Raw genomic sequence first — 27,500 nt, forward strand, 5'->3', positions numbered from 1 at the left:
GGAGCTGAATAAATATAAATGTGTTACGTTAGCATTAGCATTAGCATTAGCGTTAGCGTGATGTACTGATATTCAGCCTGTTGGTCCACATTTTATTATTATTATAACTTGACTTTAAAGATAAAATGTCTGTTCTTGGTCACTACTTCCTGTTAGTGTCATTACGTCCTGTTAGCTCACTACTTCCTGTTAGCGCCATTACGTCCTGTTAGCGTCATTACTTCCTGTTAGCTCACTACTTCCTGTTAGCGCCATTACGTCCTGTTAGCTCACTACTTCCTGTTAGCGCCATTACGTCCTGTTAGCTCACTACTTCCTGTTAGCCTCATTACTTCCTGTTAGCGTCATTACTTCCTGTTAGCTCACTACTTCCTGTTAGCATCATTACTTCCTGTTAGCGTCACTACTTCCTGTCCAATTTTATCTCTATGTTTTAGCAGAATCTTGCAAAAATCCTGTTAATAGATTCTGCTGTTCTCTGTTTAATTCTTACTTTTATAACTTGTCTTTAAAGTTAAAATGTCTGTTCTTGGTCTTGGATTTTGCAAAATAAATTTCCCCCAAAATGCGACTTATATATATATTTTTTCTTCATTATTATGCTTTTTTTTTTGCTGGTGCGACTTATACTCCAGAGCGACGCATAGTCCGGAAAACACAGTAAATGAAAATGAACTTAAAATAAACAGTTTAACTTTCCGTGGCCCGTTTGACTCCTGTGTTTTCTTTCATATGTTTGATCCACTCGGGTCAGAACAGACGGACGGTTTTTAGACGTAGACACTTAAAAGTTCGACACACGGAGACACTGAGTCGGTTCATCGCCGTCGTCCCATAAATACTTTTCATAAACACATTTTACACGGCGTCGTTCTCTCCTGACGCAGCGACGGTCGACCTACTTTTCCAGTGTTCTGTTTGTGGAGACTCCAGAACTCGCTGAAATAAAACAAAAATCAGCGTTTTATCTGCCTGCTCCTGTGTTAGCGTTAGCATTAGCATTAGCGTTAGCCAACAGTTTTTCCGTGAGTCAAACTCTTAAACAGGACCATGAGCCGTTTAAACCCACACTGTTTTCTTTTCTTGAGTTTTCAGACGATCTTTGTGCGATGTGTCACCATGGTAACTGCTCAACGTTCCACCATAGACACACATGCTGCCCTCCCCAAAATAACCAAAAGCTTTAGTTTCCCCCGTTTCAGTTCTACGGCGGACAGTTTTTAGACGTTAACAACCATGAAATCTGAGATCAGAAGTTTTTCTACACCTCTGATTCTCTCCTCTCTCCCTCTCTCCCTCACTCCTTCTCCTCTTCCTCTCTTTTCTCCTCTCCTCCCTCTCTCCTCCCTCTCTCCTCCTTCTCTCCTCCCTCTCGCTCCCCTCTCTCCTCTTCTCTATCGCTCACTTTTTAGCCATAGACACTCGTTTTCTCCGCCTCCGTCTGTGTTTTAAAGCCTCCAGAGAATCGTTGGTCACGTGACAAAAGTGGGCGGAGCCGAATAAGGTCAATCGAGCGCTGTGATGTCATCGATCTACGGTCAGTTACTCCAGAGTCTAACCTGACGCCGACCTCTCGTGTCTCTCCAGCCCCGTCGCCCGACGCGCCCGCCGACGCCGCGCCCGTGGTGGACGAGGCGCCCGACGATGACCCGTGTCGCCGCACCTCTTGCGGCCGGGGGCGGGAGTGCGTGGTGCTGCCGGAGACCAGGCGCGGCGAGTGCGTCTGTCAGGAGCGCTGCCGTCCCTCCTTCGTCCCCGTCTGCGGATCCGACGGGAACTTCTACGAGAACCACTGCGAGGTTTACCGCACGGCGTGTCTGCAGAGGAGGAGGATCTACGCCGTCCACAGCAAAGACTGCTTCTTCACAGGTACGGCGCCGACGCTGCGTTTACGAGCGTTCAAACGGGTTCAATGTTGAGCTTGTGTCTCTATGGTTCTCATCTCTGTGGATTGACACATTTTGAATCTGTGTTCATCTAAACGACTCGTGTGAGGCTGATGACGGGTTTATTTGTCAAAAGTGTGTTTACGTTTGGCGTTAAGACGTGAGGGTTGTGTTTAGAGGTACGGTGGCTCAGAGGGACAACTTTCAATTCAGTTCATGTTTATTTCTTCACATTTAAAAAAGAACTTGAGGCGGCCAAAAAAACCAAAAAAAAACAAATATCACACATGGATCTGCACAGATGTGAAAAAACGTCTGTGTGATTGTATTTCCTGATAAACTAACATTTTAAGACACACAGACCTTTTAATTTACTTTGTCATGGGACACATAAAGTGACGTGACGGGCCACATTTGGCCCATGGGCCTTGGGTTTGACACACGTGCTTTAGATGCTCGAACTTTTACATCATTGGTCCTTTAAAGTCTGAGGTGGAGGTTCCTCTGAGGAAACACCACCTCCTCTCACTGTGAGGTTCCACGTTCCATGTTAGCGCAGCGTTGTTGTTCTGTCTGTGTTCTGCTTGTTCTCTCTGTGTTCTGATTGTTCTCTCTGTGTTCTGCTTGTTCTCTCTGTGTTCTGCTTGTTCTTTTTGTGTTCTGCTTGTTCTCTCTGTGTTCTGCTTGTTCTCTCTGTGTTCTGATTGTTCTCTCTGTGTTCTGCTTGTTCTTTTTGTGTTCTGCTTGTTCTCTCTGTGTTCTGCTTGTTCTCTCTGTGTTCTATTTGTTCTCTTTGTGTTCTGGTTGTTGTTCTGTCTGTGTTCTGGTTGTTCTGTCTGTGTTCTGCTTGTTCTCTCTGTCTTCTGCTTGTTCTGTCTGTGTTCTGCTTGTTCTCTCTGTGTTCTGATTCACTTCATATTTCAGGCTCTTTATAAAAATATTGATCGTCTTTTGGCTCCAAACTGAAGCAGGAGCCTCTTTAAAAACACTTCACATCTGAAACTGAAACTGCGTTTACTCGAGTCACACGGTACTGCAGAGTAATATTACACAAGTACAAGTACATGTTACTGGAGTAAAAGTAAAAGTACGAGGTTTTAAACGTCCTGTACTTTAAAGTTCCTGTACGTGCTTTTCCAGTCCGTGGTCAAATCCGTCCTCTCTGTTCTTTCTGTGTGTTTCTTCATCCAGTAAAGAGGAAGTGCTCTGATAGCATGCTAGTTGTTAACTTTAAAGCACTGGTCTCATCATGGTGAGTTTGGAACGGTTTAAAATGGTTTACGATGAGTTTAGAACAGTTTGGAATGGTTTGGAACAGTTTAGCATGGTTTTGAGTGGTTTAGAACAGTTTGGTGTGAATTAAAACAATTTAAAATGATTTATAAACGTTTGGAGGTTTTGGAATGGTGTAGAACAGTTTGAAATGGTTTAGAACGGTTTAGAACAGTTTGGAACAGTTTAGAACAGTTTGGAACAGTTTAGAACAGTTTAGAACACTTTGAAACAGTTTAGAACAGTTTGAAATGGTTTAGAATGGTTTGGGAATGTTTATAGTGGTTTAGAACAGTTTAGAACAGTTTAAAATGGTTTACAACGAGTTTAAACACTTTGAAATGGTTTAGAACGGTTTGGGAATTTTTATAATGTTTTGGAACAGTTTAGGATGAGTTATAACAGTTTAAAACGGTTTGGAACAGTTTAGAACTTTTTTTTATCACAGTTTAGAACAATTTAAAACGGTTTAGAACGAGTTGTAACGTTACAGACGTTTAGACGTTCAGTGAGGAGTAAATCTGTTTAAAAAGATTCTATTTAGGATCAAATATTTCAAATGTCCTGTTTTTTCCTCACACACTGAACACATCACGGCCAAATGTCAAAACTCTCACTGTGTTTTATTTTGGGTTTTTATTTATTTAAATTCTGCTGAACTGTGAAAGCCAATTTGCACGTGCCCGGGGCGGCGGCGTCGAGCTGCGGCGGCGGCGAGTCGCTGACGTGCAGGATCTGGATTATTCAAATGTGTTTTTCGCTTCAGGACAAATAAAAACATGAGACTTTACTGAGTTTGACCCGATGAGACGACTGAGGTTTAAACGACCGACGTGACACAGACTGTGAGGTTTAAGTCGTGGTGTAAGGTTTGAGTCTGTACATCTCCAAAACGCTCTGCTCCACCTCGTGATGTCATCAAGTGAGAGTTTAAGTGAACTCCTCCTTTTTCCTTTAGTTCAGTCGAGATAAGAGACAACTCAGGACTGAGATGATCCAGATGATTCTATAAATGAAGGTGTGTGGAGTTTAAAAACACAGCGGAGCACTTCCTGTATTTGGAGCGTTTTCTCTTTCTCTCCACCTCTCTCCCCCTTTCCTCTCCTCTCTCCTCCTCCTCTCCTCTCTGCTCCTCCTCTTTCCTCCTCCTCTCCTCTCTCCTCCTCCTCTCTTCCTCCTCCTCTCTTCCTCCTCCTCTCCTCTCCTCCTCTCTTCCTCCTCCTCCTCTCCTCTCTCCTCCTCCTCTCTCCTCCTCTCTCCTCCTCCTCTCTTCCTCCTCCTCCTCTCTCCTCCTCTCTTCCTCCTCCTCCTCTCCTCTCCTCCTCCTCTCCTCTCTCCTCCTCCTCTCTCCTCCTCCTCTCTCCTCCTCCTCTCTCCTCCTCCTCTCTCCTCCTCCTCTCTTCCTCCTCCTCTCCTCTCCTCCTCTCTTCCTCCTCCTCCTCTCCTCTCTCCTCCTCTCCTCTCTCCTCCTCCTCTCTCCTATCCTCTCTACTCTCCTCCTCTCCTCTCCTGTCCTCTCTCCTCCTCCTCTCTCCTCCTCTTCTCTTCCTCCTCCTCTCTCCTCCTCCTCTCTCCTCCTCCTCCTCTCCTCCTCCAGAGTGATGGATGATGTCACAGCGGAGCACTTCCTGTATCACCACATGATGACATCACGAGGTGGATCAGAGTGTTTTCAGAGAGAAAAGCTCAGTATTTGTATGTGGACTTGTTTTTTGGATGATAAATCGAGTCATTTGTGCGTCTGGTGTTTGTAAAGTCAAACCTGTTGTGCGTTTGTGTTTCGTTTTGTCCGGGCGGCGGTTTCTAGCGGCGGCGGCGTTTTCTTTTTCCGTCGTTTAAAGCGTCACCGTGGTCGTTCTTCATCCACCGAGAGTGATGTCGTCTGTGTGAAATCTGATTGGACGGTGGAATGTGTGATGTTGTTTTAGTTAAATCTGATTGGCCCGTTTAAAGCGCTGATGTGACGGCTTTTGTGATTGGCCGCCGCCGCCGCTCTGGACGCCGTCGTGTCATTTTGCGTGTTCTGCCTCACTCGATTAATCCTGCTCCTCCCGAAATCTGAAGTTTATTTCGTCTGAACAAAGCTCGCGTTTCTTTTCAAACTAATTTCCACCAAAATTACCTTCATTTTTTCAATTATCCTTTAATCTCGGGCGGCCATTTTGTCCCGGGGAGAAGAAGGTCAGTGGATCTGACCGCTCAACCAATGATCTGACCGCTCAACCAATGATGTTTTTTAGGTCAAGAGCGGGATTCGAACCGCAAACCTTCACATCAGTGGGCAAAAGCTCTACCAACTGAGCCACTACTGCTAGAAGGTTTACCGGAAGTAGATCTGGGATTCAGAACTCACATTTCTGCAGAACTTTATGAAGATCTGAGCCACAGGAGAATCTCCCAGAGCTCAGATGGGCGTGACTGACAGGTGGATTAGCCAATCAGAGACAAGTACAGTCTGTGTGTATCAAAACAAATATGGAGCTTATGAGGAAAAAGAAAGGACAAAAACATCACAGGGGACTGAAAAACATGGAGGAAATGTTTGTTCAAAATGATGATCGACCAATGAGCTGCTTTGTTTCTCACGCGTCACCGAAATAAATGAATCTGATTGGTCGGTCGTGTTTGGAGGGGGCGGGGCCAAGGCTCATGTCCCTCTGTCAGTCTGGATTTATCAGGAAACAAACATGAATCAACTGAAAAAAACCCTGAGTAAACGACGATCGGACGCCGTGTCACAGCGCGCACATGCTAACAGCGCACATGCTAACAGCGCACATGCTAACAGCGCACATGCTAACAGTGCTTTACAAACACGTCTCTTTCAGATCACGCGTGTACAGCTGCACAGACACACGGCTCAGTCAAACGTCGTGTTTTTGAAGTCCTCAGAAAAGCCCACGGAAAAGAAAAAGTGTTTAAGCCGCGACTCCCACTCCCCCCGGAAATGTGTCACTGCGTCTGACCTGAAAGTGACGCCCGGGTAAGATTATGTGTCACACCCAGAGGGGGGAGAGGGGGGAGAGGAGGAGAGAGGGGAGAGAGGGAGAGGGGGAGAGTGTGAGAGGGTGAGGACAGGAGAGGGTGAAGAGGTAGAGGAGGAGAGGGGAGAGAGGGAGAATGGGAGGGGGTGAGAGGCCCAGAAAGGGAGAGAGGAGAGAGGAAAAACGAGAGTGGGAGGGAGAGAGAGAGGAGGAAAGAGAGACGGAAAAGGTTAGACAGGGAGAGAAGAGAGGAGGACGAGGAGGAGGAGGAAGAAAAAAGGAGAGAGGAAGAAGCTGTCGAGTGTAGGAGAGAGAGGAGGAGGAGAGAGGAGGAGGAGAGAGGAGGAGGAGAGAGAGGAGGAGGAGAGAGAGAAAGAGGAGGAGGAGAGAGAGGAGGAGGAGAGAGGAGGAGGAGAGAGGAGAGACAGAGCGTCATGTGATTAAACTGAGCTCCTGTGACACTGACCCAGATTCATGTTTAAAACACTTCAGTGTGGAGCTCCTTAAATATTCAAATATAATAGAGACAGACCACGCCCCCTCCAGTGTCGTCCAATAGAAACAGACCACGCCCCTCCAGTGTCGTCCAATGGAAACAGACCACGCCCCCTCCTGTGTCATCTGCTAGCTAGCTCACTGTGTCTCAAACGAGCCGCTCGGCGTAAACATGGCTCAATGGCGCATGTTGCTAGTTTAGCCTTTAGCGGAGGAGCAACGACCCTCCAAGAGACGAGAGCGGCGAGATGCTAATGCTAAATGCTAATGTTTGAGCTTCCAGGAGCCACGTTCTAAACCTGACGGTTCGTTCGGGACAGTCGGGCCCGTTCGTGTCGTACCATGTGACCGCTCTGACCAATCAGAGCTTAGCTAGAGCGGACGTAGAGCGTAGAGGAAGCTAACGATTAAAGAGCATTTTTAAAGATCTGAAAATAGATAAAAATCACCGCAAAATTTGACCTTTGTGAAAGTTATTGAGTCTCTGAGAAAAATAATTTCTCTGCAGGAGGATTTTTCGCTCGTTTCGCTTCGTCCGCCGTTCACAGGTGAAACTAAACGCCCGCCGCGCTCCTCTATGACGTCGTTAATTAGCGACATTGCTATTTAGCTCCATTTGCTAACGAATTTCCGCGTACGCAATGATGAAGAACAGCTGTGATGCTCAGGGAAGAGAACGAGGCGGCGGCGATGAGCCCTCCACCCGAAACAAAGGGCTCGTCTTAATGGGGATTCTGCATTGTAGTCTGAGGGTAATTAATAAAGCGGGAGAGCGTGTGATTTAAGTGTAATGGCTCTGGAGGAGATTTTAATATTCAGTTTGAGGTAATGGAGGATTATGGGAAATGTGGAGCAGGGAATTATGGGAAATCCAGACTGAGATGTGTCTGTGTGTTTGTCCAATCAGAGTTTTGAAGTACTTTTTTAAACATGTACTTTAATACTTTTTGACTTGAGTAGACTTTTTATTTTTAGTGTTTTTAAAGTCATCAGGGAGAGTCATGAGGACGGTCTGAACGAGTGAAGTGAAAGAGAAGAACTGTGAACGAGTGAAAAGTGTTTAAAATGAAGGAGGGAGGAGAGAAAGAGGGAGGAGAAGGACAGAGAGACCAGGAGGGAGAGGAGGAGGGGAGAGGAGGGGAGAGGAGAGGGGACAGGAGGAGGGAGAACAAGGGAGGGAGGGAGGAAGGGAGGGAGGGAGAGGAGGAGGGAAGAAAAGAGGAAAACAAAGAGACAGGGAGGGAGAGGAGGAGGGAGAGGAGAAAAGGAAGGAGAGAGGGAGGGAGAGGAGGAGGGAGAGACAGGAGAGAGGGAGAAAGAGAAGGACAGAGAGAGGGAGAAAAGGAGGGATGGAGAGAGAAGAGGGAGAGAGAGATGGAGGAAAGGAGGGAGAGAGAGCGAGAGAGTTTCCATAGAAACAAACAAATAGGAGTGAGGTCTGTGGAGATGCGAGCCTTGAACACAACCTTTTTATTGTCTGTCTAAAATGTTACATACTGTGGCTTTAATATTAAGATGTTTCAACAGATTTCAGAAGATTTTCCATTTTGAGATTTAACTACGTCTGTAAAAGACAGAGGAGAAGAGGAGGTGGAGGAGAGGAGGATACAGAGGAGAAGAGGAGGTGAAGGAGAGGAGAATACAGAGGAGAAGAGGAGGAGGTTGAGAGTGAGATGGAGAGATTAAACAAACTCTCTGTTTTTCTGTCATTGTTATTTAGATTTTTTAAGTTTTAAGACGGGACATCTCTCCTCTGGCCCTTTCCTTTTTTTCATAAAGTTTTTCATTTCATTTCTTCTGACGCTTCCACCCTTTAACATTCCCTTTAATATTCCCATTAATATTCCCATTAAAATTCCCTTTAATATCCAGAGCGTCTCATAATGGACTCGTTGTTTACCAGAATCATCTTTGAGCTCGTTCCAACTTTTAATTATCCACAAAATGTTCCGTGATTAATGGAAGCTGCTTTAATAAGAGCGAAACTTTAAATAAACCAAACAGAAACGCAAGAAAAAGAACAAAACAAACCCGAAAAAAAAACACAACTCGGGATGGGACGATAAACAAAAATATAGTTTATTGTCGACAACAATCGATCGTGGGACATTTTATAAAATCGGGATAATTGTCAGCAAAGATAATCACCGTTATGTCACAAAAAAACACAAAAACAACACTTATCCACAGAGGAGTCGACAGGGGGGACAAAGGGCTCTGCTGTCCGGGGCCCCAGGTTCTTAGGGGGCCCAGAATTGGACCCTATTCCTATTAATTTGTATTACAGGGGCCCATGTGACGCTCTTTGCCCCACGGCCCTGATCATCCAGAATATTCTCCATAACAACTTTAATTATCCTGATATAATCGTTAATCACACGAATGAAAATAGTCACACAAAATGTCAATATCGTAAACAACAAACAAACAAATCCAGTCTGTCCCCAAAGCTCCACACAGGGGGCGCTGTGGAGCCAAAGGAAGAAGAGGCTCCTGTTTAAATGTTATTATCGCGATTGTTGATTTATTGTTTTTTTGTTGTTGTTTTTTTCTTTTTTTCTGTCTTAGCTGTTGCGAGAGCTTTAACTTTTAGCCTCGATGAGCTAATCTGACTGAAACACTGTGACGTCACACTCACTCACACTCACACGTCACTTCTGTGCACAGTCTGTGGTTGCATTTCGTAGTGTTTCGTTGTAGGGTTTGTTGTAGTGTTTTGTCGTAGTGTTTCATTGTAGTGTTTTATTGTAGTGTTTTGTTGTAGTATTTCGTTGTAGTGTTTTGTTGTAGTGTTTCATTGTAGTGTTTTATTGTAGTGTTTTGTTGTAGTGTTTCATTGTAGTGTTTCGTTGTAGTGTTTCGTTGTAGTGTTTCATTGTAGTGTTTTGTTGTAGTGTTTCATTGTAGTGTTTCGTTGTAGTGTTTCGTTGTAGTGTTTTATTGTAGTGTTTTGTTGTAGTGTTTCATTGTAGTGTTTCGTTGTAGTGTTTCGTTGTAGTGTTTCATTGTAGTGTTTTGTTGTAGTGTTTCATTGTAGTGTTTTATTGTAGTGTTTTGTTGTAGTGTTTCATTGTAGTGTTTCGTTGTAGTGTTTTGTTGTAGTGTTTCGTTGTAGTGTTTCGTTGTAGTGTTTTGTTGTAGTGTTTCATTGTAGTGTTTTGTTGTAGTGTTTCATTGTAGTGTTTCGTTGTAGTGTTTCGTTGTAGTGTTTCGTTGTAGTGTTTCGTTGTAGTGTTTTGTTGTAGTGTTTCATTGTAGTGTTCTGTCGTAGTGTTTCATTGTTGTGTTTCGTTGTAGTGTTTTATTGTAGTGTTTCGTTGTAGTGTTTCATTGTAGTGTTTCATTGTAGTGTTTCGTTGTAGTGTTTCGTTGTAGTGTTTTATTGTAGTGTTTCGTTGTAGTGTTTTATTGTAGTGTTTCGTTGTAGTGTTTCATTGTAGTGTTTCATTGTAGTGTTTCGTTGTAGTGTTTCATTGTAGTGTTTCATTGTAGTGTTTTATTGTAGTGTTTTGTTGTAGTATTTCGTTGTAGTGTTTCGTTGTAGTGTTTCGTTGTAGTGTTTCATTGTAGTGTTTTGTTGTAGTGTTTCATTGTAGTGTTTCGTTGTAGTGTTTCGTTGTAGTGTTTTATTGTAGTGTTTTGTTGTAGTGTTTCATTGTAGTGTTTCGTTGTAGTGTTTCGTTGTAGTGTTTCATTGTAGTGTTTTGTTGTAGTGTTTCATTGTAGTGTTTTATTGTAGTGTTTTGTTGTAGTGTTTCATTGTAGTGTTTCGTTGTAGTGTTTTGTTGTAGTGTTTCGTTGTAGTGTTTCATTGTAGTGTTTTGTTGTAGTGTTTCATTGTAGTGTTTCGTTGTAGTGTTTCGTTGTAGTGTTTCGTTGTAGTGTTTCGTTGTAGTGTTTTGTTGTAGTGTTTCATTGTAGTGTTCTGTCGTAGTGTTTCATTGTTGTGTTTCGTTGTAGTGTTTTATTGTAGTGTTTCGTTGTAGTGTTTCATTGTAGTGTTTCATTGTAGTGTTTCGTTGTAGTGTTTCGTTGTAGTGTTTTATTGTAGTGTTTCGTTGTAGTGTTTCATTGTAGTGTTTCATTGTAGTGTTTCATTGTAGTGTTTCATTGTAGTGTTTCATTGTTGTGTTTTGTTGTAGTGTTTCGTTGTAGTGTTTCATTGTAGTGTTTCGTTGTAGTGTTTCGTTGTAGTGTTTCGTTGTAGTGTTTCGTTGTAGTGTTTCGTTGTAGTGTTTCGTTGTAGTGTTTCGTCATAGTGTTTCGGCGTAGTGTGTTGTTAGTGTGTTGGAGCTAAATGTTTCCTGCTCCAGTTCAAACATGTTTTTAACATCAGGATGATCAGGAAGTGTGTGTTAGCATGCTAGTTGTTGATAGCTTTTCCACCACAGCAAGTGAGGAATAACTTTGGACGACTGAAAACTGTTTAAAATGAACGAGAGCTGGGAGAAGGAGAGAGGAAGGAAGGAAGGAAGGAAGGAAGGAGGGGTGGAGAAGGATGGAGAGAGAGAGGAGGGAGAAAGAGGGCAGAGAGAGAGGAAGGAGAGAGAGTAGGATGTAGAGAGGGAGGGAGTGAGGGAGGGAAAGAAGGAGAGAAGGACAGAGGGAGGAAGGAAGGGAGAAGGATGGAGAGAGGGAGGGAGAAAAAATGGAGAGTAAAAACTGAAGGACAGAGAGAGGAGAGGGGAAGGCGGGAGGGAGGCAGCAAGAGAGTGAGAAAGTAGAGAGAGACAGAGAAGAGGGAGAGAGAGTGTGAGGGAAAGAGGGAGGGAAAGAGAGAGGGGAAAACAGAGGAGAGAGTCGTACATAACCTTTGAACAACCTTCCTCTGGGTGAATTCTCTGCTCTGATACGCCGATACTCAGGCTAATGCTAACGCTAACAGCCCCTCAGCCCTCTCTGTGTTTCATAAATAGATTTAAAAAAGAACAGAAAAGAGAGAGAGACACACCTGCCATTTAAACCTGTACCACCGCACGTTAGCCCCAATGCTAATGCGCTGTAACTCAGTGTTAGCCCCAATCCGTATCACCGCGCTATATCTCACTTCTTATATTTGATGTTGTTCGTGTGTACAGAAAAGGTAGAAAGTAGATTAAAAAAAAACTCTTTACCCACCCACCCTGTCCCCGTCCCCCTCCTCCACCTCTTCCTCTACCTCATCCTCCCTCTCCTCCTCGTCGTCCTCCCCCACCTCCTCCACCACCTCAATCCCGCCATTTAAACCTGTACAACCGCACATTAGCCCTGATCTGTAACAGCGTTAGCCACAATTCGTACCACCATGATACATCTTACTTCATATATTTGAAGTTGTTTGTGCGTATAGAAAAGTGTAGAAAGTATTGAAAATAAATTAAAAAAAACCCTCTGCATAGTCCCTCATCTCCCCCTCTCCCCCGCCTCCTCCTCTCCCAAACCTCCCAAACGCTCCGGGCCCCTGTGTTCCCCGCTGAGCCTCAGTCCTGTACCGGCTCTTTAATCAGAGAGATGTGAGCCACGCTGCCCCCTGCTGGTGTGAACCAAAGCTCTGCCCGACGCTCCTCCAAGAGCCTCCCCCCCCGTGTCGCCCCCTACTGGCCCCGGCTTGCCCCCCCCCCTCTCCATCTCGGGCCGTTCTCTTTGGTCTGGACTCTGAGCTCAATCATCTCAGTGGGAAACACGGCGGACATTTTGTTTTAAGTTTGTCGTTTTTTCTGTGAGTGAATCGTCTCAGTGTCAGTGGAGTTTTATTACGATTCATAAAACAGGAAACGGATCTGCAGGAATACTGCCCCCTGCTGGACTTTTCTGAATAATTACATCACCAACAAATACGACTTAAGAGCAGAGGAGTGTACTCGAGTAAAAGTACTGCAATACTCTACTTTATTACTCAAGTAGAAGTACAACATTTACCCGGACTTTGGATCTGTGTGTAAATGACCAAAAAGGAGGGAGAGAAGGAGGGAGAGAGAGGAGGAAGAGAGAGACGAACAGGAGGAGGGAGAGAGAGAGAGAGGAAGGAAGGAACAAGGGAGGGAGAAGGGCAGAGAGAGGAGGAAGAAAGGAGGAAAAAGAAAGAGGGAGTGAGAGAAGGAGAGAAGGAGGGAGAAGGACTGAGAGAAGAAGAGGAATGAAGAGAGAGAGAGGAAGGAGAGAGAGGAAGAGGGAGAGAGAAGGATGGAGAGAGAGGGTAAAAACAGTGGGTTAAGTGTCTTGCCAAAGGACACAATGACAGTATTCATCTGTGGGTCAGTGGATGTGACCTGTTTAGGAGCGGGCGCTTAGCAACGCTGTCAATCAAACCTGTTGCTAACGCTAACAGGAGCGACCTCGGGGAAAGAAGGACCTGATTTGTCTGTTTTTAATGTTCATATCTTGATTTACAGACACAATAGTGAAATAAAAACCCCAGGATCATGTAGAGGGTTAATACGAACATTTAAGACCAGAATGAGTCTGAAGCAGCAGAGACAGAGAGGGGACAGTTTTTCAATAGAAAGTGAATTGGAGCCAGAGTCGATGGAGAACCGTGCAGCTAGCGTGTTAGCTATGTCCTTTTATATAAACAGCCTATGTTCTTAAATCAGGCTAATTACCCTGTAGAGTGGGGCGGGCTTTAGATAAACATAAAAACCTGTCTCTCCCACTTAGCGTACGATGCTAAAGTCATGAGTTTCTGCGGTTTATGTTTTATAACGTCAAGCTAATTCCGTCTTAAATGTGTCGTATTAACCGGGCCGTCTGTGAACACACGCATGACCAAATCTATGCAGTTTGATTTCGCAGAAGCGCAGATCTAAGTGTTCTGTGCCCATGAGGGAGGCCATTTTGTTTCCTGATTCATCTGCTCCTTCCCCAAAGCCTCAATTACTGCAAAGGCCAAGCTGGTGGTTATGTAAGACGTGCTAATTTCCCCTCTGAAATGCCACATTATTGGATGAAACATCGCGTTTCAAATGCTGATTTATCACAACCGAGGGACGCCGCCGAACGAGAGCGAGCGGAGAGAGACGTGCCCACCATTTAAGCCCGTACAAGCACGTTAGCCCTGATCTGTAACACAGCGCTAGCCCCAATCCGTGTCACCCAGGGCTGCGCGATTAGTCACAATCAAAACGAAATGGAGGTAATTAGCAAATCGTAAACGCTGTGACATCATTTCCACCACAAACTAAATGTCTTGTTTTATTCTGTGTGTCAGATGCCCTGTCTGTGTGTCAGATGCCCTGTCTGTGTCTGTGCATATAAACTCCTAACCCTGAAAAATCAAAAGTCTAAGCTTGGTCAGAAAAAAATTGCAATTTGATATTTTCCTCCAAATCTTTTCGCCCTATACTGCGCACTAGTCCACATCCATACCACCCCGCTAGCCCAAGTCCGTACCACCCCTTTAGCCCAAATCTGTACCACCCCTTTAGCCCAAATCCGTACCACCCCTTTAGCCCAAATCTGTACCATCCCTTTAGCCCAAATCCGTACCTCCCTGCTAGCCCAAATCCGTACCACCTTACTAGCCCAAATCCATACCACCCCTTTAGCCCAAATCTGTACCACCCCTTTAGCCCAAATCCGTACCACCTTGCTAGCCCAAACCCGTACCACCTCTTTAGCCCAAATCCGTACCTCCCTTTAGCCTAAATCCGTACCTCCTGCTAGGCAAAATCCATACCACCCCGCTAGCCCAAATCCGTACCTCCCTTTAGCCCAAATCCGTACCACCTTGCTAGCCCAAATCCGTACCACCCCTTTAGCCCAAATCCGTACCTCTCTTCTAGCCCGTATCTGTTCCGCCGCGCGCTAGCCCCAATCTGCCGCTAACATCAAGTAGATTACATTCAGAGCTCTGCCGCATAAGGAATTTCAAGAGACTTTTCAGATTAAAAATAGAACAGAAAAAGTGCAGATTGGTGGTGAAAGAAATGAAGAATTGATCAGTTTAGCGTTAGCGTTAGCACAGGGGGGAGTTAGCGCTGGTGTAACGGTTTAGAAGTGGGTCAGGACTTCTTTAATCTGAGCTCGGGGGACGCTTTACAACACGTGACTGTTTCAGAACAACTTCACTGGAGAAAGGTCCATCTCCCGCTCGTCTCCATGGAGATGTTATCACTTTACAGGGAATGTTCCGCAGTACGGCAGTGAACGCAGCATTTACCCGATTACAGACGTTTTTGTCGCTTTGAAAAACATCCAATCTTACTGTGAGCGGGCTCTCCTCTCCACAGATCTGAACTTGTCGCCATGTTTAATGACAGAGTACGGAACATTCCTGGCAAAGCAGTAGCATCCCCACGGCGACGAGCAGAGATTTTACACCGAGGAAAACGTTTGGCAGGAAGTGATTTAAATCTCAACTCGTGTTAAAGCCAAAACTAAAACGGAAGCAGTTTGTTTGTTTTTTCTGTTTTTGTTTTGTTTTTTTCCTTGTGGATGTTTTTATTGCTCTGAAAAACTAAAAAAATTAAAAATAAAAATCAGTCCTCAGTTATTTATTTATTTATTTATTTGGAGCACATGCATCAGGTCCAATTAAAACACATTTCACAAACTTGACTCCCTGACTCCTCCTCCTCACCTCCTCCCCCCTGTCCTCCTGCTCTCCTCTCACAGGTGTGTGTGTGTGTCTCTGTTCTGACCCCCTCCTCACCTCCTCCTCACCTCCTCCTCACCTCCTCCTGCTCTCCTCTCACAGGTGTGTGTGTCTTTGTTCTGACTGCCTCCTCACCTCCTCCTCACCTCCTCCTCACCTCCTCCTGCTCTCCTCTCACAGGTGTGTGTCTCTGTTCTGACCCCCTCCTCACCTCCTCCTCACCTCCTCTTCACCTCCTCCTGCTCTCCTCTCACAGGTGTGTGTCTCTGTTCTGGCCCCTCCCCCCCCCTCTCTCTCTCTCTCTCTCTCTCTCTCGTCCTTCTCCATGCTGCCCCCGCTGGCTGTCTGCTGAAGCGCGGGGACAATATTTGGACAGTGAGGTCCCGGGGGGGTCGGGGGGGGTCGGGGGGGAGGGGTCAGGGGGGGGGGGGGTGTTTGCAGTGAGGGAGCAGAGGATTGTGGGTAGAGCCGAGGCTAATGTGCCGCTCACAGACACATATTTATACAGTGATTAAACTCATCGGGCTGTAGTGGAGCGGCGCTCGTGAGGGAGACGCCGGGATTACGCCTGTGAATTTAAAACAATCACAGCAGAATTTAAACGTGACGCTTTATTCATCAGCCGCAGCAGAAGTGCGCGTTAGCATGCCGCTCGTTGTTCTCGCTGTGAAAAGCATTTACAAACTCACCGTGGTTCATTTTTTTGGGAACATGAGCAAAGCCTGAGACGTGCTACGGGATCAGCCGCTCGTCTCCATGGAGATGCTCTAGCTTTGTCCGGAATGTTCCACAGTGTGACTTTTAACGTCCCGTGTTTATTTAAGTTCGGACGATCCACAGACGAGTGTAACAATAATAATGAGATCTGCCCGTTGTCATGGAGATACACGTGTTTAACGCTGCTGGACATTTACAATGGTATCTCCAACAAGCAGAAATGTTACGTAGTACACCTTTAAAATATAATGGAGTAATAATAGAGTGAAAATAAGCATGAATCTAACAACCTGGAGTTTGATCTGAAGGAAAAAAAAAAAAAACTTGTTGTCGTTGTCGTTGTTGTTGTTATTACTGTTTTTGTTGTAGTTGCTCTTGTCGTTCATCATTGTAGTTGTTGTCGTGTTTGTTGTCATTGTTGTTATTGTCGTCATTCTTGTTGTCACGATTGTAGTTGTTCTCATTGTTGTTGTTGTTGTTGTTGTTGTTGTTGTTTTTGCTCTTTGGTCACCTTGAGTGTTGTAAATCGTTCTATAAACAAACGATTAATTGTTGTCATCCATGTTGTCACTGTCTTTGTTGTCATTGTTGTTGTTATCGTCGTCGTCGTTGTCGTCATTGTTGGGAAAATTGTTGGCAGGAAGTGCTTTAAACCGGGAAACGTTCTTCCTTTGGCAATAATATTCCACAGTACAACATAAAAACGTGTGCATCGTTACCGAGAAAGCTCCGAAGTGTGAGTTAAATGTTCTGTTTCCATGGAAATGCACTGACTCTATACAGCAGAGATACTATAGCCACAGCTGCCCCAAATAATGCCACACTGTAGAACATTTCAAGGCGCAGCATTCACATCTCCATGGAGACGAGCAGGAACTGGACCCTCCACTAGAAAAGTCACATGTTCCTGGACTTTAAGGTGTTGTGTTATTTTCACCCATAGAGTTGTGTAGGTCCCGCCCCCTCTGACATCATCGGTCTCTATAACGCCATCCTCCACGACATCAGATCTGACCTCACACGCCGACCGCACACGGCGACCGCACACGCCGACCGCACACGCAGACCGCACGCTCCTCCGCCTCACGCGTCGCTCTCAGGCTCCATTACGGCGCCGGTCGGACAAAGAGCCCAGGAGCTTCACTTCACGACGGAAATGGACTCGCTCGGCTTTGAAGTCTTTTGTTTTGAGTAAATCCCCAGAAAGAACAAAGGAGACGGGGACGGGTCGCCGACGGCAACCACACGCATCACGTGACCTCAGCACATGACCCCGAACGCAATCACATGACCCCGAACGCAACAGCACGGAACGAGAAGGAAACAAACATCTGAGACGAGCAGATAAGGACGAGGTGTTTACTTCTGTGGGAATTAGAACAATCCCACTGTAACCTGCTGTTTGTTTGTTTGTTTATTTATTTGTTTATTTGTTTATTTATTTGTTTATTTGTTTTGATCTTGACTCATCAGTTACATTTATTCTGAGTTTGATTCATGTCTGACTCTAAAGTTCCTCTGTCTCTGAGTCTGATCTGTCGCACATTTCTTCCTCCTAAGACACTTCCTCCTCTCCTCCTTTCTTCTTCTCCTCTCCTCCTCCTCCTCTCTCTCTTTCTGTCTCTCCTCTTCACTCTCTTCTATTCTTCTCTATCGCTCTCCTCCCTTTTCCCGCTATTCCCTCTTTCACCTCTTTTCTCTCTCTTTTCCTCTTCTCTCTCTCTTCCTCCTTTCCTCTTTCTCCCTCTATTCTCTCGCTCCTCCTCCCCTCTTCTCTCTATCTCTCTCTCCCTCTTCTGTCCTCTCTCCTCTTTTCTCTCTCCTTTCTCTCCTCTCCATCACTCTCCCCTTCTGTCCATCTCCTTTCTCCCCCGTCCTCTGTCCTCTTCTCTCTCCTCTTCCCCCCTCTCCCTCTGTCTCCTCTCTACCTCTACCACTCCCCCTCAACTCTTCTCTCCCTCTCTCTCTCCTCTCCCTGTCTCCTTTCTTCTCCTCCCCTTTCTTCTCTCCTCTCCTCCCCCTCTGTCCCTCTCTCCTCTCCTCCTCTCCTCCCCTCCTCTCCTCTCCTCCTCTCCTCTCCTCTCCTCTCTCCTCCTCTCCTCCTCTCCTCTCTCCTCCTCTCCTCTCTCCTCCTCTCCTCCTCCCCTCCTCCTCTCCTCTCTCTTCTGTGAGTTCTTGAGGACACAGACTTTGACGTCTCAGATGTGTAAATAATACAAATCTAAAGTAAACACAGCTCTGCACACAGGCGCTAACGCTAATGCTAACACCGCCGCGGCGCTGCACACACTGGAGGCTACGCGCTAATGCTAATGATCAGTGTCACTCTGTTATGGAGTCGACCGCAGCTCCATCATCTGACGACCGAGTGCATCTATCTGTAACCACAGGCTGTTAGCTAACCTGCTAGCCGCCGCGTTACAAACAGGAAGTTAGCATGTGCGCACTTTATTTCACTATTGTGTCTGTAAATCAAGATATGAACATTAATAACAGACAAATCAGGTCCTTCTTTCTCTACGTCGCTCCTCTTAGCGTTAGCAGCAGGTTTGATTGACAGCGTTGCTAAGGGGCGGGGCGTTATCTTTAACATCCTCGCTCCTGATTGGCTCTTCGGTTGCTATGATACCAGCGTCACACTCACTCAGCCCACTCGCTCGCTAACGTCACATGACCGGCGCAGATAAACAGATCCGTGCAGCGGCTTTGTTTCGTCGCTGGGATCTCGACCTCTCGTCCGTCAAAGTGCCTCTCCATCACGACAAACAAAAGCTGACTCATTATGGTCCTCATCTCCAACGCGCCGTCGAAAAATGAAAATAAAACACTGCGGCGAAGCTTTTTCAGAGACGCTTTTTTTCCTGATAACGTTTATTAAAAGTCCAGTTTCATCCTCGACCGTCGGGACTTTGGACAAAACATTAATCAAACGGAAAAAAGAGCAGAAACGAGAAGAGCTTTTAAATCCGCCCCGTTGTGCTTGTGTCTCTATGGTTCTCATCGCTGTGTGGATCATTCTGTTATAATTTTACACATTTTAAATCACAATATTCACCTAAAAGCGCTTCAAAAAACAAACAATAGAACAGAAACTTCCGCGTTAGAAAACAACCGAAGCTAACAACAACTAGCATGCTAACACGAATTTCCTGAATGCGACGCTTTACAGTTATTCACAAACAGCACGCGGCGGACTTGTTTTGAACGTAAGAGCCGCGTGTACCGTAGATCTGCACTGGGACAGGACACGTTTTGTTCAAACACGTTTTTGGCCACTGTCTATGACGCAACAAAACAGGCAGAATACAAACGTAGCATTTTTGAGGCTCAGAGACGACGACTTTGGACGAATGGATTAATGAAACGAGCCTGAATGAAACGAAAATAACTCCAGGTGTTTTTTGACAAGGTTTAAAAGCTCTGAAGAGTCTGTTTTGCACAATGTTCTTTAAATAAAAAGTTGACGGTTCGATTCCCGTGTGAAAGTGAAAGTGGCTCGTTAGGAGTAATTGGGCCGTTGCTCTTTTGATGCGGCGCGGAGAAAATGGCCCAGATTAGCGACGGACTGGGTCGTTTTTCACAATTAGAACATCAGGGAAAGGCCCAGGCTGCTCAGAGGGAAAAGTGGAGATTTACAAGATAAAAATAGACACGAAATTCAACAAAAAAGGACTAAATACCTCCTCTTTAATACCCCAGAGAAGTAAATACCTCCTCTTTAATACCCCAGAGCAGTAAATACCTCCTCTTTAATACCCCACAGAAGTAAATACCTCCTCTTTAATACCCCACAGAAGTAAATACCTCCTCTTTAATACCCCACAGAAGTAAATACCTCCTCTTTAATACCCCACAGAAGTAAATACCTCCTCTTTAATACCCCACAGAAGTAAATACCTCCTCTTTAATACCCCACAGAAGTAAATACCTCCTCTTTAATACCCCACAGAAGTAAATACCTCCTCTTTAATGCCCCGCAGGAGTAAATACCTCCTCTTTAATACCCCGCAGAAGTAAATACCCCCTCTTTAATACCCCGCAGAAGTAAATACCTCCTCTTTAATACCCCGCAGAAGTAAATACCTCCTCTTTAATACCCCACAGAGGTAAATACCTCGTCTTTAATACCCCACAGAAGTAAATACCTCCCCTTTAATACCCCACAGAAGTAAATACCTCCTCTTTAATACCCCACAGAAGTAAATACCTCCTCTTTAATACCCCACAGAAGTAAATACCTCCTCTTTAATGCCCCACAGGAGTAAATACCTCCTCTTTAATACCCCGCAGAATAAATACCTCCTCTTTAATACCCCACAGAAGTAAATACCTCCTCTTTAATACCCCACAGAAGTAAATACCTCCTCTTTAATACCCCACAGAAGTAAATACCTCCTCTTTAATACCCCACAGCTGTAAATACCTCCTCTTTAAGTTTAAACCAAAGTCTAACAGTAAAATAAAACTCTTTCTTCGTGAACACCTGATTAGCTTGTCCTATACGTCGTCCCTGTGTTAGCATTAGCGCCACATTCGCGTCATTAGCGAGTCCATCCTTAACTCGAGCGACCTTCAGATGAGGCTTGAGCTTGTGTTTCTCTGTCATGATCCTCCCTCAGGCCTCGCAGACTCGCAAGGACAAACCGGAGAGGCATTACTCAATCTGGCGCCGCCACCCGAGGCTTTAGCGCCGTCCGGGGACTCAAAGCCGATTAGCCCGAACTCGCTCTTTAAAAACTTGTGTCAACTTTTAATTAGGACCATGTAAAAAAATGAAAAATAAACACTTTTTTTGTATTTATTATAGACTGTGTGTATAAATGGACGTAGCTAACATGCTAGTTGCCACGTTCCAAACAGGAAGTGATCACGGGCACACTTCCTGCTCCTAAAATGTTCGTATTAACCCTCTACATGATCCTGGGGTTTTTATTTCACTATTGTGTCTGTAAATCAAGATATGAACATTAATAACAGACAAATCAGGTCCTTCTTTCCCCGACGTCGTTCCCGCTAGCGTTAGCAACAAGTTAGCTTCATACAAAGAAGTGGATTAAGTGTGACGTCACCTGTAGCGTTCGGCTCCAAATGAAGCTCGTCGATGCTAGCAGTTATAGCGGCGAATTTGAGGCCCAGTTTCATATTTGAAATTCTGACCATGAGTGTCATAGCAACCAAAGAGCCAATCAGGAGCGAGGATGTTGAAAGTAACGCCCCTCTGCGTTCACATCGTTATTTTAGCAGTGAGCGAGCGCAAATAGTTACTCAAGGGGCGGGTTCTTGCCGGGCTCAAGGGCGACGCACCAATCCACAGAGAGGACCCAGGAGCCAATCAGATGCCAGCCCACGATCAATCAACCAATCACAGGAGACGTCTGTCAGATCCAGGCACGAAACGCCTTTAATGCTCGCGGACGGGTTTAAACGGCGCCTTAAATGCTCGCGGATGAGACTGTGGTGCAGTTCCGGACTCAGACAACAGATGGCGCAATAGGAAAGTGTCTGTTTTTGACTATGAAGCTCCTTAAACATAAAAGCAGAGACACGCGACATGCTAACGCTACTGAAACACCACAGCGTCACAGGCATGAGGTCCATATTTCATTTTTAGCGCCGTATCGCCCTAAAAGTTCCACACTGCAGCTTTAATAAAACAACTAAAACATCACAATGAGACGCTCCGTGAGGAAGGATGTATCTCCAGACTCCCGCTCGCCGTCTCCACGCCGCTCGCGCTGAAACATGTATTTTAAATAAAAGCTGAAAATGGCCGCGCCGGTGACAGATGATTGCTCCGGAGTACGACGGCGCCGTTAAGAAGACGGAGCGCGCCGATGATCCGCCGTGATGGGCCCCATACTCCCCCTAATCGCTCCACTCCCAAATCGTTCCCTCTCCATAAATCCGCACAAACGCTCTCTCCCGTCGATACGTCGGATCGCGCGGCGCTTCGGAAAATCATTTGGTTTTATTTTAAGATCTCAGCGGCCGGACGGGCACTTTTCAGATTTACACAGAGATATCGTCGGGGGGGAGTGCGTTTTGTCGTCCCTCGTCTGTCACTCCATCATCAGACCCAAAGAGAACAAAGAAAACAAAGAGAACAACAGAGCTAGCTAAGATGCTAACGGTGTGATATCACTCATTAGAGGTTTGGACACGTCTACAGCTCAGGTTTTTACTTTATGTTTGATACTTTTAGGCGAGTGACGTCACGAGACTCGGATTTCAAACTCCATTTTGATACTGAGGATCCGATACCGATACTGATACCGATACCAGGATGATGATAAAAAGAGTTTATTTAGACGATAAACTGTGATTTTACACTTTAAAATGGTGAATGAAGTTTGTTTTCTAAAGAGGAAGGAGGAGAAAGAGTAAAGGAAGAGAGAGAGGCGGAAAGAGGAGAGAGAGAGAGAGAGAGAGAAAGGGAGGAAGGGGAGGATCAGTGGGAGAGGAAGAAGGTAAAAGAATGAGGAGAAAGAGAGAGGGAGAGAGAAGAGATAGGAGGAACAGAGGGAAGATGAGGAGAGGAGGGGAAAAGAAAGAGGCTAAAGAAGAGAGGGACAGAGACAGAGGAGAGGAGGAGGCAAAGAAGGGAAAGAGAAGAGAGAGACAGAGAGGAGGGAGGGAAGAAAGAAGATATAAGCAAATGAAAGAAAGAACAGAGGAGGAGGAGGGAAAGATGTTATAGAGAGAGTGGGAAGAGAGAGCAGGAGTAGAGAGAAAGAGGAAGAGAGAGGGAAAGAATAGAGAGGAGGAGAGGGAGGGAGGAGAAGAGAGAGAGAAAGGAGGGAGGGAAGATAAAAGATATAAGCAAATGAAAGAAAGAAGAGAGGAGGAGAAGGAAGAGGGAAAGAAGTTATGGAGAGAGTGGAAGAGAGAGCAGGAGGAGAGAGAAAGAGGAAGAGAGAGAAGGGGAGAGAGAGGGGAGGAGGAGGCAGAGAGAAGGGGGAGGATTAGAGGGAGAGGAAGGAGGTTGACAGAAACAGAGAGCAGGAACAGAGGGCAGATGAGGGGAAGAGAGGAGGAGAGACAGAAAGAGGAGAGAGGGAGAGGAGTTATGGAGAGATGGAAAGAGAGAAGCAGGGAGAGAGAAAGAGGAAGCGAGAGACTTTGACTTTTAACAATACATTTATTTTGTTTCACTTGTCAGTTAAAAGAAAATATTAAATCAAACAACACAATCACACATCCATATTCCAGCCCCTCCTACAGATGCAGAATTAACTGCCCCTCCCTCACTGAACACAGCGCCCTCCTCACTGTCCACACCGCCTCAAAATCCTCCACCTGCCCCACCAGTTTGCTGTACATAAACTCCACTTTGAGCCGTGCCCCCACCAGTCTCTTTAACAGGAGCTCCAGGTCTGTGCAGCCTGAGCCGGCCATGTGGTTCCTCCGGGTGAGCCACACGCTCATCTTAGCCTGGCCTAGGATAAAATTGACTAAAACAACAGTTCTACGATTGGCCACAGAAAATTTGGGTCCAAACACAAAGAGTTCCCGGGTGAGTGTTTGTCCCAGAGTCTGCAACCAGCGTCCCAGGAGACTGAGGAGGGGGGCCAGCCGAGGACAAGACAACCACAGATGTTCAAGTGTCTCTTCTTCTTGGCAGAAGGCACAGTGTCTGTCTGATCTTGGGTCAAAGTGAGCCACATGTCTGTTTGTAGCCACGGCCCCATGCACCACCCGCCACTGAAGATCCGCACAGCGTTTCTCCACAGGAGGGTGGTACAGGGACCTCCAGCAGCCTCGTGGAGAAGAACCCGGGGCCAACACATCTGACCACCTGGACTCCGGGACACCGAACAGCTCGGCTCTGTGGAGGACTTTGATGCATAAAGTATGGAGGTCCTTCTTCTTTACTGCAGACATCTCTGGGAGGACAGGGGAGTCAAACGATAGCAAGCCTCCATTGTTGTTCTGTGGTCCTCCAGCGCCCTGCACACACAGCGAAGGAAAGGGTCCTGTCTGGACGGGTGGAGATTGTCCATAGAGCCCCAGTATCTCTCTGAAGTGCACAGGGAGCCCATGCTGCACCTCCCACAGCAGCTTCTGCAGCACACGCTCAGACCTCACCCCGGTCTCCCGGCTCAGCTGGGCTGCACTCTTCCAGCCTCGCTCAGTCCTCAAGTTCATCAGCTTGGTGATCCCTGCAGCCACAAATGCCTGTCTCATGTGGGTAGAGTCCAGCAGGCTGCTCCTCACCACAGGGTTAAAAAACAGTGGCTCTTGCCCCAGGCGTCCATATGGCTCCTCCCTGGAGCACTCCAGCACCGAGCTCCAGGCCTTCAGCACAGACTGGTAAAACCTTGACGTCCCCGATAAGTCTGCTGCCTTCAGGTCCAAGAGGAACAGGTGCTTATCATAACACAGTCCTCCCACTCGGCGCAGCAGAACAGCTGCCGTCTCTGTCCACTAACCCCTGTCCTCCCTCCTCCACAGGTAAGTACAGCACTGCAGCCTTGAGCCAATGATAGCCACCCCAGAAAAAGTCCACCAACCTCTTCTGAATATCTGCCACCACAGAGTCCGGAGGCTGTAAGATGGTAAAACGGTGCCACAGACAGGAGGCAGCCAGAGTGTTGGCCACCAGAGCTCTCCCCCTGTAAGACAGCTGGGGCTGGACCCAGGCCCATCGAGACAATCGGGCACTCACCTTTTCCACAAGACCATCCCAGTTCTTTGTCCGAAACTGCTCGCTCCCCAGAAACACGCCCAGACACCTGAACCCCTCAATGCTCCACTGCAGCCCCCCGGGAAGGACGGGCCTCGCCTGGTGCTCCCATTGTCCCAGGAGGTAGGCCTCAGACTTTGACCAGTTTACCTGTGCGGATGAGGCGCGCTCATAGAGGGACAGACTTTGCTGCACTGTCTCCACGTCCTCCTGCCCTGAGATGATCACAGTAATGTCATCTGCATAGGCCGACAGGCAGAGGGGCTGTGAGGCCTGCTCCAATCTGAGGCCCCTCAATCCTCTGCCGAGCTTCCGGAGCAGTGGCTCTATGGCCAGAACATAGAGCATCCCTGACAGAGGACAACCCTGCCTGATGCCCCTCTTCACCTCCACTGGCCGGCTGAGTCCTCCCCCCACCCTTAGCAACACTGTGGCTCCTTCGTATAGAGTCTCCATCCAGCTGATGAACTTTGTGGGAAACCCAAACGCACCCATAGTCTTGAACAGATAGTTATGGTCTACCCGATCAAATGCCTTTTGCTGGTCGATTGACAGGAGACCGACGTTCAAGTCCTTTGTTTTTCCGATGTCTATAATGTCCCGGATGAGAAAAACATTGTCCATAATAGTCCGTCCAGGGATGCAGTATGTCTGTGTTGGTAAAATTATACTGTCCAAGCACTCCTTTAGTCTGTTAGAGAAGACTTTAGCAATTATTTTATAATCTGTACAAAGCAGGGACACTGGCCTCCAGTTTTTCAGCAGAGTCAGGTCACCCTTCTTTGGCAACAGTGCCAGGACCGCTCTAGTGCAGCTGCGTGGAAGCCGACCCAAATCCAGGGCTGAAGTGAAGATGGCATGTACATCCTCCCCCAGCACCGACCAGAACCTCTTGTAGAACTCTGGAGGCAGACCGTCGATCTCAGGGGCTCGGCCACAACTGAGCTGCTGCACTGCAGAGTTCATCTCCTCCTGAGTAACCGGAGAGGCCAGAGCTGCTGCCTCAGAGTCCTCCAGCTCAGGCAACCCCTCCATCATCTGCCCCCGACTCTCCTCGTCACATTCACCGGCCCCAAACAGTTTACTGTAGAAAGTAATGGCCTCCTCTCGCATCAGTGACGGGTCAGAAGTGATCTCCCCGTTAGCCAATTTGAGGTGCATTAGACTATTTGATGCACTACTTTTCTTTTCTAAATTAAAAAAGTAGCGTGTGGGTGCGTCGATCTCATGCAGTCTAATAACCTTCGCCTTGACTAGCGCCCCTTTTGCTCTCTCACTCATAAATGACCTAAGAGCACCCTTCCTATTTGCCCACGTGCTTCTACTCCCTGTTCCCCTGATCAGTCCCTCCTCTATGAGGGCTACTTCCTTCTCTAACTGCTCCAGCTCTTCCCTCTCTGAACGATGTGAACGTGACATGTACTGTTGGATGAATAGTTTGATTTGGGTCTTCCCCACCTCCCACCACTTGAGCATGTTCTCAAAGTCTGCCTTCCTGCACCTCCACTGTTCCCAGAACTCCCCGAAGGCCTGGATGAACCCCCTGTCCTGCAGAAGTCTTACATTCAGGCGCCAGTAGGGGCAGCGTGGAGCACATGCTGGTAGAGTGCACTCCATTGTGGCCAAATGGTGATCTGAAAAACCAATAGGTATTATTTGGGCTCTTTTGAGATGGGTCTTGTGCGATTGGTTGATGTAGATTCTGTCCAGACGAGCTGCGCTCACACTGCCCCCACTGGCGCGGACCCATGTGTACTGGCGTCCCATAGGGTGGCACTGCCTCCATGTGTCCATGAGGTCGTTCTCCCTCAGTACACTCGCCAACAGAGCTGCTGTATTTGGGTGGGGCTCTACCGTGTTCCTGTCGTGAGTGTGAGTCGTGCAGTTCCAGTCCCCTCCCACCACTATCACAGAGTCACTGTTAAACGTTTTGAGCTGCCTGTTAAGAGTGTGCACTAGCTGTGTGCGGCTCACAGGTGAGGTGTGTGCATAGATGTTTATGAACACAAAGTGTCTATCCTTAATAGTCCCCTGCACCACCTGCAGCCTGCCTCCCTCTACCTCCAGGTGAGTGGCATTACCCAGCCTCACCCCCTCAGACACCAGTACTGCTACTCCAGCACTCACATTAGTCCCATGGCTCATAAAAATTGGCCCTGACCAAGCCCTGCTCCAGTCTGTCTCATTGTCTCCTGTGCTGTGTGTCTCCTGTAGGAATAACACATCAATATGTTTAAGTTTAACCATTTCAACCACCGCTGCTTGCCTTTCTCTGTCCCTGCCCCCATTAATGTTCAGGGACCCTATCTTGAGGCTCTCCATAGGAAAATAGAAAGGAAAATAGAAAACAGTAAAAAGATGCAAGCTGAGAAAAAAACACCAATGTGCACCACCCATTATTTCAGTTTACTGGTCCCTGCTCCTTTCCTGCCCTTACTGAGCTTTGCTAAAAGCTTTGCCAGTCTATACCTTTTCTTTTGACTTAACTGTTTGATACCAACCTGCCTTTTCAATTTCCTGACTGAGTTGATGAAGCCATCAACATCGGGGAAGAAGTCTTGTACATTAACTGCTTTGTTTCCATAAGTGACATCCAGGAACTCATTAATATCTTTAATAGAGTAAGGAGCAGGTTCATCTGGCCCCGCCTCCTGAGACATATCTGAGAACTGTGACAGTGTGTCCTCCTCATCCCTGTCCTCTCCGTCCTCACACTGCTCACTGTCCTCTCCCGCTACGTCCCTGTCCTCTGCGCCCCTGTCCTCTGCGCCCCTGTCCTCTGCGCCCCTGTCCTCTGCGCCCCTGTCCTCTGCGCCCCTGTCCTCTGCGCCCCTGTCCTCCGCGCTCTCAGTGTTCTGTGGCGGGGCTGGGGCAGTGGTTACACTTTCTCC

At 46.7% G+C, this 27,500-nt stretch overlaps 1 protein-coding gene across 1 annotated transcript in view; it reads left to right on the forward strand.

The window, feature by feature from the left end:
- fstl4 (follistatin-like 4) overlaps positions 1–27,500 on the forward strand; it is a 110,133-nt gene that overhangs the window by 28,884 nt on the left and 53,749 nt on the right. The window contains exon 3 of the mRNA XM_033978509.2: positions 1,455–1,869. Coding sequence (XP_033834400.1) covers positions 1,455–1,869 — 415 coding nt within the window. The remainder of the gene's footprint in view (positions 1–1,454; positions 1,870–27,500) is intronic.

Source organism: Periophthalmus magnuspinnatus, chromosome 14 (genome assembly GCF_009829125.3).
Source record: "Periophthalmus magnuspinnatus isolate fPerMag1 chromosome 14, fPerMag1.2.pri, whole genome shotgun sequence".
Lineage (NCBI taxonomy): Eukaryota > Metazoa > Chordata > Actinopteri > Gobiiformes > Gobiidae > Periophthalmus > Periophthalmus magnuspinnatus.